This window comes from Musca domestica, unplaced genomic scaffold, assembly GCF_030504385.1.
Source record: "Musca domestica strain aabys unplaced genomic scaffold, Musca_domestica.polishedcontigs.V.1.1 37, whole genome shotgun sequence".
In the NCBI taxonomy this organism is placed as follows: Eukaryota; Metazoa; Arthropoda; class Insecta; order Diptera; family Muscidae; genus Musca; species Musca domestica.
The window spans coordinates 221,885-241,694 of record NW_026712321.1 but is presented as its reverse complement, the minus strand read 5'-3'; the positions used below and the strand labels follow the sequence as shown (position 1 = coordinate 241,694).

General features: G+C 36.2%; 1 protein-coding gene across 4 annotated transcripts in view; it reads left to right on the top strand.

Annotated features, from left to right (window-relative positions):
• Positions 1-19,810, top strand: part of LOC101901508 (uncharacterized) — a 138,400-nt gene that overhangs the window by 10,396 nt on the left and 108,194 nt on the right. For 2 of the 4 annotated variants that reach the window (XM_059126251.1, XM_005176817.4), the window contains exons 3-4: positions 19,156-19,375; positions 19,466-19,563. In XM_059126251.1, the coding sequence (XP_058982234.1) occupies positions 19,156-19,375; positions 19,466-19,563 (318 nt within the window). Of the gene's footprint in view, positions 1-4,585; positions 4,693-7,992; positions 9,609-19,155; positions 19,376-19,465; positions 19,564-19,810 lie in introns of those variants that run through there. The other 2 variants (XM_059126252.1, XM_011297992.3) reach the window with 2 other exon arrangements.

The following is a 19,810-nucleotide window of genomic DNA, read 5'->3' as shown; positions in this document are numbered from 1 at the left end:
TGAATAATAAAAGTGACAGCACACGTGTACAACCCTTATCGTCTGATAGTAGCTTTACATAAATAAAAGTCTTGTCAATTAACAACACACTCCCATCTCTGATAATCGTTTGCCTGATTCGTTGTCCAATCGATGTCGTTATGTTTTATGTGCACTCCATTTACTTGCGGTGGGGAGGGGAGTCAATTTATGTGGTGTTTAACTGTCTATCTCTCCCTACACTCTCTATTACTCTGCCTCTCCCACTCTCTGCCCGCAACGACTCATTAACTCATAGTTCAATAGATTTCAATATATAAAATTGTATTTGTTTTTGGTTTGGTTTATTTGCTCTTGTTTTTGTTTTTGTTGTTGCTGTTATTGTTTTACTGTCGACGTTGTTTTGTTTGCACAAGTGCAAATGGGTATGTGTTGTTGTTACTGCTTATGTTGTGTGGACATTTTTGGGGCTTGTATTATTACTGCTGTCTGTCTGCCAGCCAGCCAGCCCGACCCGGCCCACACTTATTAGGTATGACTGACAGACACACAGACATGACTCTCTTTAAATTGATAACACAATTTAATGCTTGAAAATTTTCGTTTTTGCCTTATCAGCAAAAAAATACAATGTAGGTATTATGTTCGAACATGCTTACAACGTACGTTGACATCAGTCTCTTTCACTAAGGGGTGGAGAGAGAGCGAAAGATAGATAGGTAAGGGAGTATAAAGTGAGTTGAGTGTTTTCATTAGACATTTTTATTTAATTGCTGGCTTCATTTTTAAGCCCTAACGAAATTATGTTTTCTATTTGTCTTTTGGATTGGATGCTCCCCCATCCTTTCTTTTCTTTTTCCATTGTTTTTTTATGACAACATTAAAAAAGGTATCTCAAGTAGGTAGATATATCAACAAGTCATCATAAATTGTTTTTTGAAAGTGAATATTAGGTAAGCATTGTTGGTGTTCTCTCCGCAATTTCTTCCATTGGGCCATGGACAAGAAAAAAAAGAAGCCTCGATGTTGGTCCGTTTGTTTGTATTGTTCTAGGAAAAAAAATAAGCATTGTTTGCCTTGCCGTTACGCCAGCAACACCAACATGGTTGGCAATATGGTGTTGCCATATTTTAATAATTGTTGCACCAAAAGGGGTTTCATAAATAAGTACGTGGTATTGCATGGCGTATGATGAATATTTTAGTTATTGTTTAAAAATATTTATCATACGTATTTTTTTTTGAAATTTGAATTGGGTATGGGAAAATTGGAAGGAAAGAAATTCGATAAATTCCATAATAATAATCATAATTTGAAAAAAGCTAAAAAATAAAGGTAAACATTAAAAATACAATAAAAAATAACAGTTTTAAGAGTGTATAATATAAAAGAACCTAAAAAATCATAACGTCTTAAAAAAATAAAAACCGATAAAAAGGTATTTTTATGGAAAAGTAGCGCATTTATAACTTATTTTAAAAATGTAACTTAAATAGTTTTTAGGAAGTTTAGAAAAAAATGTTTTCTTAATAAAGTGTAGATTTTTTTTTGGAAAAAATGTTCATAAAGTTTCATAAACCGATTTAAAAATCGTGGGAAATATAAAAAAAACATAAAAATATTCACAATTATTAAGAAATCTTTAAATCCTTAGAATAAGTATTCTAAAGGGATTGTTGAACCTTTTTATACCCTCCACCATAGTATGGTGGTTATATTAAGTTTATCAATCCATTTGTAACACTTCGAAATTTACATTTTAGATCCCACAAAGTATATATATTCTTGATCAGCATAAAATTCTATGTCGATTTAGCGACGTCCTTCCGTCTGCCCGTCTGTGGAAATCACTCTAGCTTCCGAACGAAATTAAGTAGGTTGATAAAATTATACTCAAATGTGTATTATGTCTGCAGGACTTTTGGTATTGAAAATGGGTCATGTAGGTCCACGTTTTGGTATAGCTCTCATATAATGGTACCTCCCTTTTTTCGGTATTTTGGTGATTTAAGCGACATTATTTGAAGTTCGTAGTTGGTACTACAGTCTATGACAGAAAATTGTCTGTGCAGGTTCACGTCTTCGATACCTCCCGATATTCGGCATTTTGATAATATTAGCGACACTATTCACGGGAATTGTTTCAAATTTGGTATTTGAAGTTCGTAACGGATACTGTAGTCTATGACAGAAAATTGTCCGTGCAGGTCCAAGTCTTCGTGTAGCCTCCTTATAACCTTACCTCCCGGTATTCGGTATTTTGATGACTTTAGCGACATCATTCACGGGAAATATTTCAAATTTGGTATTTGAAGTTCGTAATGGGTACTACAGCCTATGACAGAAAATTGTCTGCGCAGGACCACGTCTTCGTATAGTCCCCATATAACGATACCTCCCGATATTCGGTATTTTGGTGATTTTAGCGACATTATTCACCGGAATTTTTTCAAATTTGGTATTTGAAGTTCGTAATTGATACGGTAGTCTATAACAGAAAATTGTCTGTGCAGGTCCACATCTTCGTGTAGCCTCCTTGTAACCTTACCTCCCGGTATTCGGTATTTGGGTGGTTTTAGCGACATTATTCACTGGAATTGTTTCAAATTTGGTGTTTGAAGTTCGTAATGGATACAACAGCCTATGACAGAAAATTGTCTATGCAGGTCCACGTCTTCGTATAGACCCAATATAACGGTACCTCCCTATATTCGGTATTTTGATGATTTTAGCTGAATTTTTGCTCATGATTTTAATTTTTTGGAAAATTCTAATTCGGTATTTTTTTTTCTTGGGTTTTCTCAAAACAGCTAAACTTTCTTACCTCATTTATTATGCTCCCCGGTCCTTAAATTTCCTTGAAAATGTAAATTTTCCATAACTCGTTACATATCCTCCCATTGAAATTGAAAGCAATAGTCATAAAGAAAGACTCGCCTACTCTTTTTCAGATTAATTTCCTTTTTTTGATTTCTCGACGGGAACAAAACTTCCTTATCAAATTTAATACGTGGCCAGTTACCTTCTTTTTAATTGGAAATGATAATTATTACAACCATCCTGAGCTTTCCTCTTTCCACTTTTGAAAAATTTCACTTTTTTGAAATCTTTTCTCCTTTTTACTTGAATTAACCTCAAAAAATCCCAACTTGTCAACTGGCTATGCCATTCTATTTTATTTTTAAATTATAACTATTAGAGCTTTCTTTGAATTATCTTATTTACTCTGAACATTTTCACCTTGTGGTATTATATTACCAAAGCTTCCTTTGTTTGACCTTAAAAATCCCAATTTGTCAACTGGCCATGCCACTTTATTTAAATTAACAGTCACAATTAAAAAATAATAATTCTGCCTGGAGATTTTAATTTTTACCACTTTAAAATTGTTCCATTTTCTATAAAAAAAACTCTCACTTTTTTGTGTTTTATTTCCTCATTTCTCGCTTGTCTCCCTTTAAAAGAGTACCAATTTCACAACTTGACTTATCAAAACTTGACGGGAAATAGTTCTTATTATTATTATTATTATTATTATTATTATTATTATTATTATTATTATTATTATTATTATTATTATTATCATCATAAATTTATTTTAATTTTCCTATTCTCCTGAACATTTTTAACTTTTTGGTATTTCATTTCCTTATTTTCCTTTGTTTGTCCTTAAAAAAATCCCAACTTGTCAGGTGGCCATATTCTTCTGTTTTAAATTGGCAATGGTTTTTATGGAAACCATAATTATCATTACTTTTTTTAAATTTTCCTATTTTCCCTTTAACATTTAAAATTTTTGGTATTTTTGCCTCCATTTTCTTTTTCTTATATTCCCCTCAACTAATCCCATTTGGCTAAGTGGCCATGTGCTTCTATTTCAAATTGACAGTGATGATGATTATTATTATGATTTTTCTCTGCCTGCTCTCATTTCTCCGGTTGGCGGCGTTGGCAGTTGATACTCCAAGAGTCAGTCAAGTCATCAGCGTCATTTTTTATTATTTGCACTTTGTGGGGTGAGTGTGTGTGTCTGTGTCCGTGTCCGTGTACGTTTTTGTGGTTTGTGGAGCTTTATTGTTTTGTGTGCGTGCGTGCGTGTGTTTTTGTTGTTCTTTCCTACAAACTTTCATCATCATCAACATCCAACGCAAAAGTAAACATACACACAAACCAACGACGCCGCCGTCTCCGTCGCCGACATCGTCATTGTTGGCTTTGGTATTTCCATCGCCCCCTTCCCCAATTTCCCCCTTCAACAACAATAATAACACCACGAAAAAGAGAGTATGGTAACAAAACTGTCAGATATGACCATTCATGCATGCATACATTTGTGCCATATATGGAGTGTGTCCGTGTGTATGTATGTTTGACGATTGGGGTTGTTGGGTTGCGAGAGAGGTAGAGTGTAGTGTGTTTGATTGTTTGAATTGAATTGCTCTGCTTGCTCGTTTGCCAGCCTGCCTGCCTGTCGGCCTCCTCTTGGTGGATGGATGGATAGATGGTTGGTGGGTTGGTTGGTTGGTTCGTTGGATGTTAAATGAGAGTGAGTGTGTGCTTGAAGTGTGCATGATTTGTGTGTCTGTGTGTATGTATGTCTGTCGTTCATTTGCTTCGTTGTTTTGTGATACGGTTTGAACCGTTCTTGTTGAATTGTCGGTCGTCAGTAGCAAATCGTAACCAAGCTGACATGTTGTTGGCTTCCCCCATAATGTATTAATTTATTTACTATTATTATTATTTTTGTTTTCGTTACGTTTCGTTTACGTCGATTTTTTTCGCACTGTTCGGTCTGTCTGTCTGTCGTCGTCGCTTCGTTCGTTCGTTCGTTCGTCTGGCTATTCGTCGGCCTTTCTGTCAGTCGGTTAATTTAATGTTTTGCCTTACGTGTGGCTTGCTCGCTGCCTGGCGTTTTGTTGATATTTAAACGGCGTTGTGTCGCATTATATGGATATATCTGAGTGTGTGTGTGTGTGGCTTGTGAAAATAAATCATTGGAATCACTTGTTTAGTGTTGAATTTTCTTGTTGTTGTTGCTGCCTGCCCGCTGCTGTTGGCTCTTCTCCTTTTGATTGTGTTTAATTGTATTCATTCCGTATGCTTATCATCACATCAAGATCATGTTATTGTTTTCTGTTGTTGTTGTTGCTGTTGTGATGCCCCCCTTTATTTGCATTTGGAATAATTATTAATGATGAATTGATTGACTTGAAAAGAAGAAGAAACAATAGCTAAAAAACAACAAATTTATTAAAATTATAAACGAATTAATAAAAACAAACAAAATTTGATTATACAAGATTTTTGTGGCTTCTTTGCAAACAACAAAAAAAAAATGAAAGTTTGTATTTGGATTTCAAACATTTGAAAAGAGAGAAAAAAATATTTAAAATAAAACAAAAACATATTCTATATAAAACCGGAAATATTGGTCATCAAAATTCTTAAAAAAACTTCTATGCAAAACCGTTTATTGTTTATTTTTATTGGCAGCAGCAGAAGCAGAAAGAAAAAGGGGAGGAATTTCCTTCCTACAAGGCAGGGGATGCCAGCAACCACCCTTGGTTGTGGTTTTATCTGTGTGTGTACATGTGTACATCTGTGTGTGCAATAATATTTTGTGACAACCATGGAAAATGTGACCCGAATACCTTTTTTCCTTTTTTTGTTTTGTCCTTTTTTAATCCATAAAAGACAACTGGTTTTGATTCCTCTTTCCACACAATCACAACAACAACCCTAGCCTCTTCCCCCTCCCCCCCTTAACAACCCTGACCAGACCAGAAGGCAAACATCTCTTTAGCCTTTGGCTTACATTAGGAAATAAATACGAAAAGCAAAAGGAAGCAAGCAACACAACGTAAACGTGTTCTCTAATTGATGATAAGAAAAAATTAAATCTGAGACAATTGCGTAGTTTTTCTTGTTTTTGTTTTGTATTTTTTTTCTTCCCAAACACTGCAAGGCTATTTAAATGCAAATAATAAATTACAAATAACTATTATGATTGGCAAAAGAGAGTGAATATGCAAGAGATCCATTTTTATTGAGACTCAATCTGTCAATCATGCAAATTCCATTGATAACAATAAGGTTTTACAATTAAGGTCTCCTCTCTCTCTCTCGCTCTCTTGATCCGAAAGACAAAACAAATGCAATGCAGTGCCACATGTGTGATTAACCTAGAGAGAGAGAGAGAGAGAAGGAGGGAAAAACGTAGTTTCCGTTTATGGGACATTCCCTCTTTCGAAATATACCGTTGCCTGGAACGTCTGTCTTGCCATAACTAATTTTGTTATAAAATACCTATATGAGATTAACATAACTTAAATATATCCCTATTTTCTCAATCACCAATAATTTGCCACCAAATCAATTCCATTTTAAGTTTTTTTACTGCTTTTTTATTTACATCTTAATTATGTCCCATTTAATCGTATGTCTCTCCCTTGCAATCAAAGTCTCTTTCTCTCATTTGCACAAATGCATTGATAACGGTTGATAAGCAATAGACGGCAGAGATCTCTCAATGACATCAACGGAAGAGGATATGCATGAAGAAAGAGAAACAAATACCTAAACGACCGATTGATGATTATGTCAAGCGACTTTAATCGATTACTATCGATTGGTTTAAAGCCAACTGGCCACTCATCAATTTTTCTACCACAAAAGTGAAAACTTGAAGTTATTTGATTATTTTAAGAAAAATAAGTGAATGGAAATATAAAAATATACGTTAAAAACATTCTTAACACTCTATGAAAAGAGTGAATTTCTAAATTCTAAATTCCAATTTGAATATGAATTGTGAAGACGAATAAGATGAGTTTAGGATCAAAACAAACACTGATAAATGGGGAGAAATATACCGAAAAAGTCATTCTATACACGTGATTTGTTATCACAAAAAATGCATTGTTCGATCTTGACAGTTTTAGAGCAATTATTGCTTAATAACACTTCATATAGCCATCGAGTCAACCATTAAATTACCTTATCACATCATGAGTTCAAAAGAACAAAATGAAGATAATTATAGAATGGAAGGTGATCGTGATTCCTTATTAGAATGATGCAGGCTTTCAATAAATTTCATAAAGCTTTCTGGCCACACTTTAATTTATACACTCAAAAGGGATATAAATGTCTATTTTCGAAAAATTGTTTTAAAAAATCCAAAATTTTTCGGATTATTTCCCACGTTTATATTGAAAACCAGCTTATAACCAATTCTAGGATTTTTTATAATTATTTGTTTGGATCTAAAATTTTTGAGAAAATTTGCTATAATTTCATTAATGCCTAGCTGAAATATGGAAAATTTCCTTTATTAAATTTCATATATTTTTCTGGAAAATTATTTCTGGGATTAAATCTATTTCTGCTCCCATGGTTACCTATTTTACGCCACAAAAGAATGGTTGTTTGATGGTGGTTGTTTTCATCTTCCATTGAAAAGCAAATAACAACACCACATCTTGGCAAGAGATGTGTGTGTGTTTGGTGTTCAGATGATGATGATACTTTCATATCGCAGTGAATGGAAAAAGAATAAACCGACAATATATGGATGGATATGTGTGTCTGGTTATTATTCTTCTACATATGAACCAACCAACATACATTACAACCCCTCTTCCACATTTTTGTTTTGAATGGGCAAAAGAAAAATAAACACAGCTTCATTTCTCCGGTTGGTCGTTTACTTTTCTATTCCTCTGACAACAAGAATTTTACGTTGGCCCAACAAAAAAAGACGCATATTTCACGCACAACGGTACACACACACACATCAAAATAAATAAACAAACAATTAATTATGTGTATTAAATTTGCAATAACAACAATAGCGCAGAGCCATAACACAGCAATGCCACGGTGAGCAACGAGTATTTACCTACAAGAGAAAATTATAACAATAAAGAAATGGCAGCAACAACAACAGCACCAACAATTAAAGTAGTAATAAAAAAAGCTTATTAAATGTAACATAAGTAACCTACAACAACAGCAACAACTCCACACAATACAACAAACATCATAATCATCATCGTCGTAGACATTACACGGCACACCACCGCCATACACCGTTGCGTCTTCGTCTCCATCTCCGCCGCCGTCATCGTCGTCGTCGCAGCAACAAACAATACATTGCTGTGTTTGCTTCAGTCGTTCATACGTTCAGTCGTCGTTTGTCTTTCAGTCATTCGGTCGGTCGGTCGGTCGGTTGGTAGCTCGGTTATTCAATTGTTCTTACTTCATTTTATACCAACAATGTGCTGTTATGTTTACAAGAATCTTGTTCATTTTTGCCCCCTCTACTCCCCTTGCAGTTGAAACATAAATCAACAACAACCGTACATACATACATATACAAAAAATACATATTCCTACATGTAATAAGTGCTCCCGACTATGTCAATGTGTAATGTGTGCAACAACAACAACAAAAATAACAGCAGCAAAAAGAAAAAAGTCAAAACAATTATACTCCATGAGTTTGTGTTTAAATTAATCATTAGCCCAAGCTTAACCCTCCTTTAACAATTTGTGACGCCGTCGTTTACGTAGTCGTCGCCGTTTAACACCACCGAGACCGGCACATTGTTCCCAGTTCTCAACGGTGTCACAGTTATTCGTGTTAGTGCGAGAGGTTGTGTGCCTGCCCGCCTGCCTGCCCCCAAACAAAACAAAACAAAGCAACCATATTAAGTGTGAAAAAAAAGAACCCCCACTCAGAGCGAGAGTGTTGTGAGTGAGAGAAAGCCAAAGAGAGCTAAATTCAATAATCGAAAAGATCAAAAGTGCAAGTGTCAGAGCCCAGTGTGTGCGTGTGTGTGTAGTACAAATATAATTAAGCCAAAAACAAGTAAAACAAGCAAGCAAACATCAATCTTGTTTAATTCCCCCATTATTCCCCGTGTACCATGGTTTATAAAAAGTGGAAACATAATCAAGAAATGTCTAAAAATGATACGGCCATTGCCACTGTTTTATGTGACACCACCGTTAATCATACGTCATCGGCTGGCAAAGCAAAGCAAATTGACGGCAACGCCACCATTAAGCACAATGGTGGTGGCGGCGTCGTTGGTGGTGTTAGTGGGGAATGTGTTAACTCCATTACTAACCAATACAATAATAAATATATTGGCAACACCGGTGTGGCCATAAGTGGTGTTAGTGGTACCGGTAGTGGCAGTAAAATCTATCACACAAATAATAATAATAATAATAATAACAACAATACAAACCAAAGCAATAACAATGATGTTAACATCAACATGGAAACGAAAAAAGCCGCCACTGTCATTGTTAACCACAATCAAATGAATGGTGGTAATGCCACCAACAACAACAGCCATCACATTGCCCCAACTACCTCAATTAATAATGTAATTTTCAATAAATCATTGGATACAACAACGACGATGGCATCAACGATAACGTCAACTTCAACAATGGCAACGCTGACGCCGTCGTCAACACCACCCCCAACAACAACGACAACAAATAACAACAGCAGCAGCAGCGGCAGCCACCACATTTCCAACAATAATGGCTGTTGGAGGGATTATAAAAAATTGAAAACATATTTAATATTAAAGGATAAACAAAATGAAAAGGTAATTGAAATAAAAATAAACAACAATAAAAAAAGTTGCGTTGGCTGGCAGTGTGCTGAATGAAAACAACTGTGAAAAAAGCAAAAACAAAACAAAACAAATAAAAATACCGTTATACACACATTGTGTTCAATGAGTGTAAATTAAATACAAATAGTTCATGGAATAATTATACAATAAATTTTTATATTGTGGGGTGGCGAGGATATTAGGGTGGGTTTCGTGGAAAAAAAAAAAAAAAAAAACAAAAATTATTTGAAAATTAAAGAAAAACATTGTAAATAAAAAATATTTAAAATAAATATTAAAACTATATTTACATAAAAGGCTAGTGAAATAACTGACTGACTGAAAATCAACGCCTAAACGAAACGGCTGAAGCTGGAATCTTGAAATTTTGCACGAGGTTAATTCTTGCCGCATAGGTGTGTTAAGGCTGGGCTTTTGTAAATTCGTGCCAAAAGGGTACGAAAAGTACTAAAAATTTAATATTTCTTATTGAACAAACAGAGTGAGCTAGACATATGGAATTTTTGGAAATTCGAATAAGATTATAAAAAGTTTGAAAAGTTTTAAGAATGTACCATTTGGTACTTTATGAACGGATAAAGCTACAAACTTGAAATGTGATATGCGAATCATGATTGGAAAGAAAGTTTGATATATGAAGATGGTTTTGGAAATGTGTACTAAGTGTAAGACTTGTACTAAATGGTACTAAATTAGGAACAGTTTGGTTAAGGGTGAACGGATGAAGCTGGAATTTTAAAATTTTGTACTGTCCCTGTTGGTGGTAGGTTTGTGAAAAAGGAGATAGTTTTGGCTATGGGTACTACAAGTACACGAAAAGTACTAAATAGTACTATATTACAATTTGGTATTGGGTGAACATATAGTGCTTTAAACTGAAATTTGGTATGTGGCTCACTGTTCATATTTAGTCTGGACATATGGAGGTGGTTTCGGAAATGTGTCCCATTATCGTAGGAAATAGTACTAAATTTGGTATTGGGTGAAGGAATATAGCTGAAAACCTGGGATTTGATATTGAGGTCTCTGTTGGTATCTTAAATTGAGATATGGTACTAAATTTGGTATTGGGTGATGGGATAGGACTGGAATCCTTAAATTTTATATTGACGTCTCCGTTGGCATCTGGAATTGAGATTTGTTCTTTTTGATATGCTTTAGTTGAAAAATATTAAATGTCACTAAATTTGGTATTGGCTGAAGGAACAGATGTGAAATCCTGAAATTTGATGTTGAAGTCTCTCTTGGTATCTGGAATTAAGATAAGGAGATGGTTTTTGAAATGTGTACTATAATGTATGCATGTGTACTATAAGTTTACGAAGAGTACTGAATGGTATCAAATTTGGTTCTGAGTAAAGGGATAGAGCTGGAATCCTGAAATTTGATATTGAGGTCTCTCTTGGTATCCGGATTTGTACTAAATGGTACTAAATTTGTTGTACGGTGAAGGGGTAGGGCTGGAATCCTCAAATTTGATATTGAAGGCTGTGTTGATTTCTGGAATTGATTTCTTAGATATGCGTACTAAAAGTGTACGAAAAGTACAAAACGGTAATAAATTTGGTATAGGGTGAGGGGATAGGTCTGGAATCCTCAAATTTGATATAGAGGTCTCTCTAGGTATTTGGATTTTCGATATGAAAGTGGTTTTGGAAATGCATACTACAATTGTACGAAAAGTACTAAACGGTACTAAATTTGGTATTGGGTGAAGGGACAGGTCTGGAATCCTCAAATTTGATATTGAAGTCTCTGTTGGCATCTGGAATTGAGGTATGGAGGTTGTTTTGAATATGCGTACTGTAGTTGTTCGAAAAGTGGTAAATGCCACTAAATTCGGTATTGGGTGAAGGAACAGATGTGAAATCCTGAAATTTGAAATTTAGGTCTCTGTTGGTATCTGGAATTGAGATATGGAGATGATTTTTGAAATGTGTACTATATTTGTACGAAAAGTACTAAATAGTTCTAAACTTGGTATAAAGTGAAGAAATAGAGCTGAAAACCCTAAATTTGATATGGATGTCATTATTGATGTCTGTTTTTAAGATATAGATTTGTTATTGGAAATGTGCACTAAAATTTTTCGAATAGAACTGATTGGTACTAAATTTGGAATTGGAAAAAGAAATAGGAAGGAAATCCTGAAATTTTATATGAATGTCACTGTTGGTGTCTGCGGTTGGGAGAAGTAGTTGGTCTTGAATATGCGTACTACATTTGTACTAAATGGTACTAAATTTGGTAATGGGCGAAAATAAAGAGCTGAAATATAGATATCATTCTAGCTGTCTGTGGTTAAGATATGGAGGATAGTTTTGGAATTCGTTATGTTTTTTTTTACGAAAACTACTAAGTGGTACTATATTTGGTATTGAGTGAATGTATTGAGCTCACAGCCAGAAATTTGATCTTGAGGTCTCTGTTGGTATCTGGAATGAGATATGGAATTGGTTTTGGTGTGTCAATAAATCGGTACACATATATATAGCTCCCTTAAATATTTTTCGATTTTGTGTTTAAGTCCCTCATTTTCGTAATATGCTCTTCTACAACAATGGGATTTTGGTACCAGATATCAGATACAGCTCCGGAATACATCTGCTAAATTTTATCGAGATCGATTCAGATTTGGATATAGCTTCCATGCATATATCTATTCGATTTTAAGGTTATTGTGCATCAGATGATTAATATCAGCCCAATTGGAGTGGATTTGGGCTCATAAGACCGAAGTGAGCCTAGGAGCAAGTATTTTTAATTTAGCGAATTTCGCTTCAGATATATCTATGGCTTCCATACATATTTTTCATCCGATTTGGCGTTTAACTCCCTCACTTTCGAAATATACACTCTACAACAATGATATATGAGATACAGCTCCAAAATACCTCTGCTGGTTCAGAATTTGGCATAGCTTCCATATATATTTTTTCGTCCGATTTCAATTTATTGTGCGCTATATGTAAAATATTCGTCAAAAAAGTACGTATTGCGGCACATTGAGCCGAATTGATTCTAGAAGAAAGTACTTCAAATTTGGTAAAAATCGCTTCAGATATAGCTATAGGTCTTATAGGTGTTTGAGTCCCTCACTTACGTAGTATGCACTCTACCACCAGATATTAGATACAGCTTAGAAGTACTTCTGCCAAATTTTAACAAAATCGATTCAGACTGGGATGTAGCTTCCATGTATCCGATTACACGTCCATGATCCACCAAATGGTTAATATCAGCCGAAAAGAAGTGCATTTTGGCACATACGACCGAATTTAGTCTAGAAGCAAATGCTTCAATTTTTTCAAATTCAAAATCGATTGAGATTTGCCTATGGCTCCCATATTTTTTTTTTTTCATCCGATGTTGTGTTTATGTCCCTCACTTTCGTAATATGCACTCCACAAAAATCATATTTGGTACCAGATATCAGGTACAGTTCGGAAATACCTGTGTCAAATTTGATTGATATCGGTTCAGATTTGGATATAGCTTCCACATATACAGGGTGAAATAAAAAAAAAACTGCAACAAAGTAAAACGCCCTAATTTTTACATTTTTTTTTAAATTTTATTGAATGAAATGAAAAAAATGTCGGAAATAGCATCAAAATTTAGAACAAGTTAAGATTTGTTCGAATTGGTCACCTTTGGTACGAATTATGGCCTTCAAACGGCCAATGAAACTGCCACACGCTGCCCGAATGTTGCTCTGCGGTATTTTGGACCATTTCCGGCGAAGCGCTTGCTTGAGGTGATCGACACTTTGGTATTTTTTAGTGCCAACCTTGTTTTCCAAAATACTCCAGACACAATCCGGGGATTTTGGTGGCCATTGTGCGCTGGAAATGAAGCGGGGAACCTCATGGGGCTGAGTCCTTTTGGAATTTCCAAGGTCTGCGGTCGATTAATACAAGCGGAGAGCGACCATTGGCTGTTATGACGGCCCACACCATCAGCATGACCGGTGCTTGAGTTCTGGTGGCCAACCGAAGGTGCACATTTTCAGCTGACCTCTTTGGCAAGTAAACACGAGCGGATCATTTTGTTTGTTTACAAACTGTTGGACAACGAATGTTTTCTCATCGGAGAAAACCAAACTCGGCAGTTCACCACTTTCGGTGAAGCGAAGCAACTCTTTAGTTCTTTTGAGTCTATTTTCCTTCTGTTGCGGTGTAAGTTCTTGCACTTTTTGGAATTTCAATGGCTTTACCCCTAGCTCATTTTTCAATATTTGCCGAATGGAATATTGCGATGTGTTTAGCTCACGAGCTATTTTTCGGCCAATGCGACGTGGGTTTCTATCAAGTCGCATCTCATCCTTTATCCAATTTCAAGGTTACTGCGCAACAGATGGTTAATATCAGCTCATGTGAAGTAGATTTGGGCACATACGACCGAATTTTTTAATTTGGTGAGACTCGACTGCCATATATGTATTGTTCCGATGTACATATTTTAATACAATCTCCACTTTTGATCTTTCTTTATTGGTTTCAAATCAGTTGGTGAATTTTTAATATTTTTTTTTTCAAAAAGCCCAATGGCAGTGACATTTTTTATGAACATTTTTTTTCAGGACAATTAAGCCTTAATTATTTGAAAATATTTTCCATTTCCTCATTTTTTGGAGTTTTTTTAAGATTTTTTTGCGGAACAATCGGAGAATTTTTGAAATTTTTTCCCAAAGGCCCAACGGCAGTGACATTTTCTATGAATGAAGAATTTAAGGTCATTTTAATACCCTCCACCATAGTATGGAGGGTATGTTAAGTTTGTCATTCCGTTTGTAGCACCTCGAAATATACATTTTAGAACCCACAAAGTATATATATTCTTGATCTTTGTCGATTTAGCGATGTTCGTTCGTCTGTGGAAATCACTCTAGCTGCCGAACGAAATGAAGTAGGTTGATAAAATTTTACTCAAATGTGTATTATGTCTGCAGAACTTTTGGTATTGAAAATGGGTGATGTAGCTCCACGTTTTGGAACCTCCTTTTATCGGTATTTTGGTTATTTTAACGACATTATTCACCGCAATTGTTTCAAATTTCGTATTTGAAGTTCGAAATGGATACTACAGCCTAAGACAGAAAATTGTCTGTGCTGGTCAACGTCTTCATATAGCCCCCATATAACGGTACCTCCCGATATTCGGTTCTTTGATGATTTCAACGACATTATTCACCGGAATTGTTTTAAATTTGGTATTTAAAGTTCGTAATGGGTACTACAACCTATGACAGAAAATTGTCTGTACAGGTCCACGTCTTCGTATAGTCCCAATATAACGGTACCTCGCTATATTCGGTATTTTTATGATTTTAGCTACATTATAAACAGATTTTTCTTCAAGTTTCGCATTTAAATATTGTAATAACTTATGACAAAAGTTGCCTATGCAGGTCCACGTCGTCATATTGGCATTCGGTATTTTTAAGATTTTAACAGAATTTTTAACGGATTTTATTTTTTTCTCTTTTTTGGAAATTGCCAAATTTGTACCAAAAGGTAAGGTGGAGGGTATTAAAACTTACAGCTTTTTTACTTGTTTGAAAATTTTTTCCATTTCCTCAATTTTTTGAGTTTTTTTTTAATTTTTTTTTTGCGGAACAATCAGTGGTTGAATTTTTGATATTTTTTTCCCAAAGGCCCAACGGCAGTGACATTTTACATGAATATTTTTCCCAGGAGAATTTAGGGTCATTTGTTTAAATATTTTTTTCCGAAGGCCATTTCCTTAATTTTTTTTTAAATTTTTTAAGATTTTTTTTTGTGGAACAATTTCACGAAGTATTTTTTATGAAAGTAAGGCACATTTTTTGTAGTATTTTTCTCAAAGACAACTAAACGCAAAATTCGTTATGAATAGTTTTCAAGCATTAGAATGAGGAAAACTTGACTCCAAGGGCTCTTCTATCTGTTGCAGCCCCTTTGTGAAGGCTCTTCTCTCTACAAAAATCTACTGCAGAAGCATAATTTTCCTCTGCCAAAATTTATGACTTGAAATCTTGCCCAAATCTTTATTCTTTATGACACCGCCATAAATTTAAAAAAAAAAAATCATTTTGCGCTTTAAAGAGAAACCATTTGGTTGGCAGACCGGATTCCAGGCAGCAGCGCAGCGGCATTTAACTTTCATTGCTTTAGAAACAAAAAAAGAAACAACACACAAATTTTAATTTGCATAAAAATTTCATTAAACAAATAAAGTATTTCACACACCAAAAAAAAAAAAACAAAAACAAAAAAAGAACAACCAACAGCAGCAACAACAACAACCTCAACAACGAAAATATGAACAAGTTTATTGACATTTGAAGTGTTTGCCGGAAAGAGAGCCTGCCTGCCTGCCTGCCTCCCAGCCCAGTCTGAGCTATGCCGTGCTATAAAAGATTAAATTGCAAACCAAAAACAAAAACAACAACAACACCCTGGAGCAGAAGTGGTAGAAATAACAACAGAAAAAAAAAACATAATAGCTAGCCATAGAAGCAAGGCGGCAATGAATTTATCATGGGGCCAAAAACCCACACACAGATAGACAAACACACAGTTAGACACACACCGGCAAGTTCACTCTGCACTAATGCGGCGGCCTGGCTAATGGTTGGAGGAATCCATGCTCTAAATTACCGAAAAAAAACAAACAAACAAAAACCACAAACCATCCGCCCCCCTCCCTTCCCAAAAACTCATCATATTTTTTGCGATAGCAGCACGCTTTGCAAAAAAACCCCAAAAAGAAAGAAAAAGCTTGAAAAAAAACGCGAACCGAAACTGTTTCAAATCAAAAAAAAAAATGATTTTGAAATGTTTCTTTTTGTCGGGGTTTTTTCCTCCTTCCATTTTTTTTTTTGGTTTTATTGCCATTATTGTTATTGTGTCATGTTTTATTTGTTGTTGATGTTGTTCATGTTGTTGTTGTTGTTGGCATTTCATTTTTTTCTTTTCTGCTCACTTTATTTACAAAACTGCGACCAAACACGAAATGTATCCATAAATATTTTGATGATTAGAAGAAAAAGAAAATATTCGGAACAACAACTCCAAAGCCACTGATATAATAATAGCAACAACAACAACAGCACATGAAAACTTGCGAAGGCCACCACATCTTCTACCACACACAGAGGAGGGCTGGCAAGGGGGTTCCAACTGCTGGGTGAAAGGGAACGATGACGACGAGCTCGCTTTGTGTTGTTCAGGCAGCTGTTTCGGCTCAGCTGTTATAAATCGTCTTTTGACAGAAGAATTTAAACTTTTTTCGCTTTATTGACTGATTATTATTGGCTGACTGATTGAATGAATGAAGGAACGGGCAAGTCAGTGAGTCAAAGAAAAAAAAAAAAACAAGATGGGAAAGGTGTCCAGAAGTCAAGAGGGCAAAAGGCAAATGGGGGTGTGAACATTTAGGATTTCGGAAACAAAGTCCAAAGCCTCGAAGGACCCTAAGGTACCTACTCTACCGTAGATTGCCCTTAAGGGCATCTACTCCACTGTTAAATTGAGGATTTCGGAAACAAATTCCAAAGCCTCGAAGGACCCTAAGGGCATCTACTGTACAGTAAATGGCTCCAAAGGTATCTACTCTACCGTAGATTGCCCTTAAGGGCATCTCCTCTATTGTAGATGGTTCTTAAGGGCATCTGCTATATTGTACATGATCTTAAAGGGCATATACTCTATTATAGATAGCCGCTGGGGTCCCTCAAAACACATCTTCTGTACAGAAGATATCGTCATATCGTCAGAAAGCATCTACTGTCCTCGGATGACATCTACTGTAGAGTAGTGTCGTCCGAAGGCATCTACAGCAGAGTAGATGTCGTCTACTGTCGAATAGATGTCGTCAAAAATGCATCTACTGTCGAATAGATGTCGTCAAAATGCATCTACTGTCGAATAGATGTCGTCCGAAGGCATCTACAGCAGAGTAGATGTCGTCAGAAGGCATCTACAGCAGAGTAGATGTCGTCAGAAGGCATCTACTGTAGAGTAGATGTCGTCAGACAGCATCTACTGTAGAGTAGATGTCCTCAGAAGGCATCTACTCTAGAGTAGATGTCATCCGAAGAAATCTACTGTCGAATAGAGTAGATGTCGTCAGAAGGCATCTACTCTAGAGTAGATGTCATCCGCAGATGACATGATGAGTAGATGGCATCTACTCTAGAGTAGATGTCATCTTCAGAAGGCATCTACTGTCGAATAGATGTCGTCAGAAGGCATCTACTGTCGAATAGATGTCGTCAGAAGGCATCTAAGGTCGAATAGATGTCATCAGAAGACCTCTACTGTAGAGTAGATGTCGTCCGAAAGCATCTACTGTCGAATATATGTCGTCCGAAGGCATCTACTGTAGAGTAGATGCCGTCAGAAGGCATCGACTGTCGAATATATGTCGTCAGAAGGCATCTACAGCAGAGTAGATGTCGTCAGAAGGCATCTACAGCACAGTAGATGTCGTCAGAAGGCATCTACTGTAGAGTATATGTCGTCAGAAGGCATCTACTGTAGAGTAGATGCCGTCAGAAGGCATCTACTGTAGAGTAGATGTCGTCAGAAGGCATCTACTGTAGAGTTGATGCCGTCGGAAGGCATCTACTGTAGAGTAGATGTCGTCAGAAGGCATCTACTGTAGAGTATATGTCGTCAGAAGGCATCTACTGTAGAGTAGATGTCGTCAGAAGGCATCTACTGTAGAGTAGATGTCGTCAGAAGGCATCTACTGTAGAGTAGATGCCGTCGGAAGGCATCTACTGTAGAGTAGATGTCGTCAGAAGGCAACTACTGTAGAGTAGATGCCGTCGGAAGGCATCTACTGTAGAGTAGATGTCGTCAGAAGGCAACTACTGTAGAGTACATGCCGTCGGAAGGCATCTACTGCAGAGTACATGCCGTCGGAAGGCATCTACTGCAGAGTAGACGTCGTCAGAAGGCATCTACTGTAGAGTAGATGCCGTCGGAAGGCATCTACTGTAGAGTAGATGTCGTCCGAAAGCATCTACTGTCAAATACATGTCGTCCGAAGGCATCTACAGCAAAGTAGATGTCGTCAGAAGGCATATACTGTAGAGTAGATGTCATCAGAAGGCATCTACTGTAGAGTAGATGTCGTCCGAAAGCATCTACTGTAGATTACATGTCGTCAGAAGGCATCTACTATCCTCGGATGACATCTACAGTAGAGTAGATATAGAGCAGTTGCCCTCGGATGACATCTACAGTAGAGTAGATGTCCTCGCTTGACATCTATTGAAGAGTTAATATCCTCGAATGATATCGACTTTTTGAGGATTTTCTATGAAATTTCTCATACAGCCGGACTGCTTCAAATCTCATCGAGATTCTCATTCAACTGGGCTTAAAAGGCCATCTCTTCAAGGGTTTTTTAAAATATTCATAATTTGAACTCTGATTCGATTAAAAATTAATAATATTTTGTAACATTTGTTTAAAACTTTAGACATTAATTTATATTTCCCCCTCTCTCTTCCTCTCTTTCGCAGACTAATCAAATACCCGAAAGCGAACGCAACTATTATCTAAGGAAAAAACCCGCCTCGGTTGTGGAACGAGCCAAATTTGTTTGCTATACCTGCGGCACCGATGCCCCATCCTCACAATTAAGACTGGTCTATTGTTGTCCAAATGCGGAGCGAGAACCCTACTATCCATTCATAAAAGCAATGACAGCCTATAAAAATGCTAGTCCCATTAGCCCTCAAGGTAAGCAGAAACAGCAGAAAAAACTCCGCCAAAGAGGAATTCAAAGAAATTAACGTTTTTCTCTCGTTCTCTCTCCCCCCCCACCTGCAGGCATGGTGCAAATTTGTTCCACATGCTATGAAAAACACTCTAGTCGCGCCGAAGGTGTACAACAATCATCGATAGCTGTTTCATCAGCTGCAGAAAAGGTAAGCGCAAAAACAAAGCAACAACGAAAAACGAACAAGAAATTAGAGAAGAACATAAGCGAGAAAACGGTTCATGCCATCAACATTTATCATCGGAGCTGACATTAATGATGGTTAGGAGTATTTTTTTTTGCAAGAAACCCAAGGAGATAAAATCTAAAATTTGGGGAAATTTTAAATAGTAACGTGTTCTAAGATGAAAGGAGGCCTTGTTGGGAGGGTTTCAGGGGACGAAGTATCTTAGGAT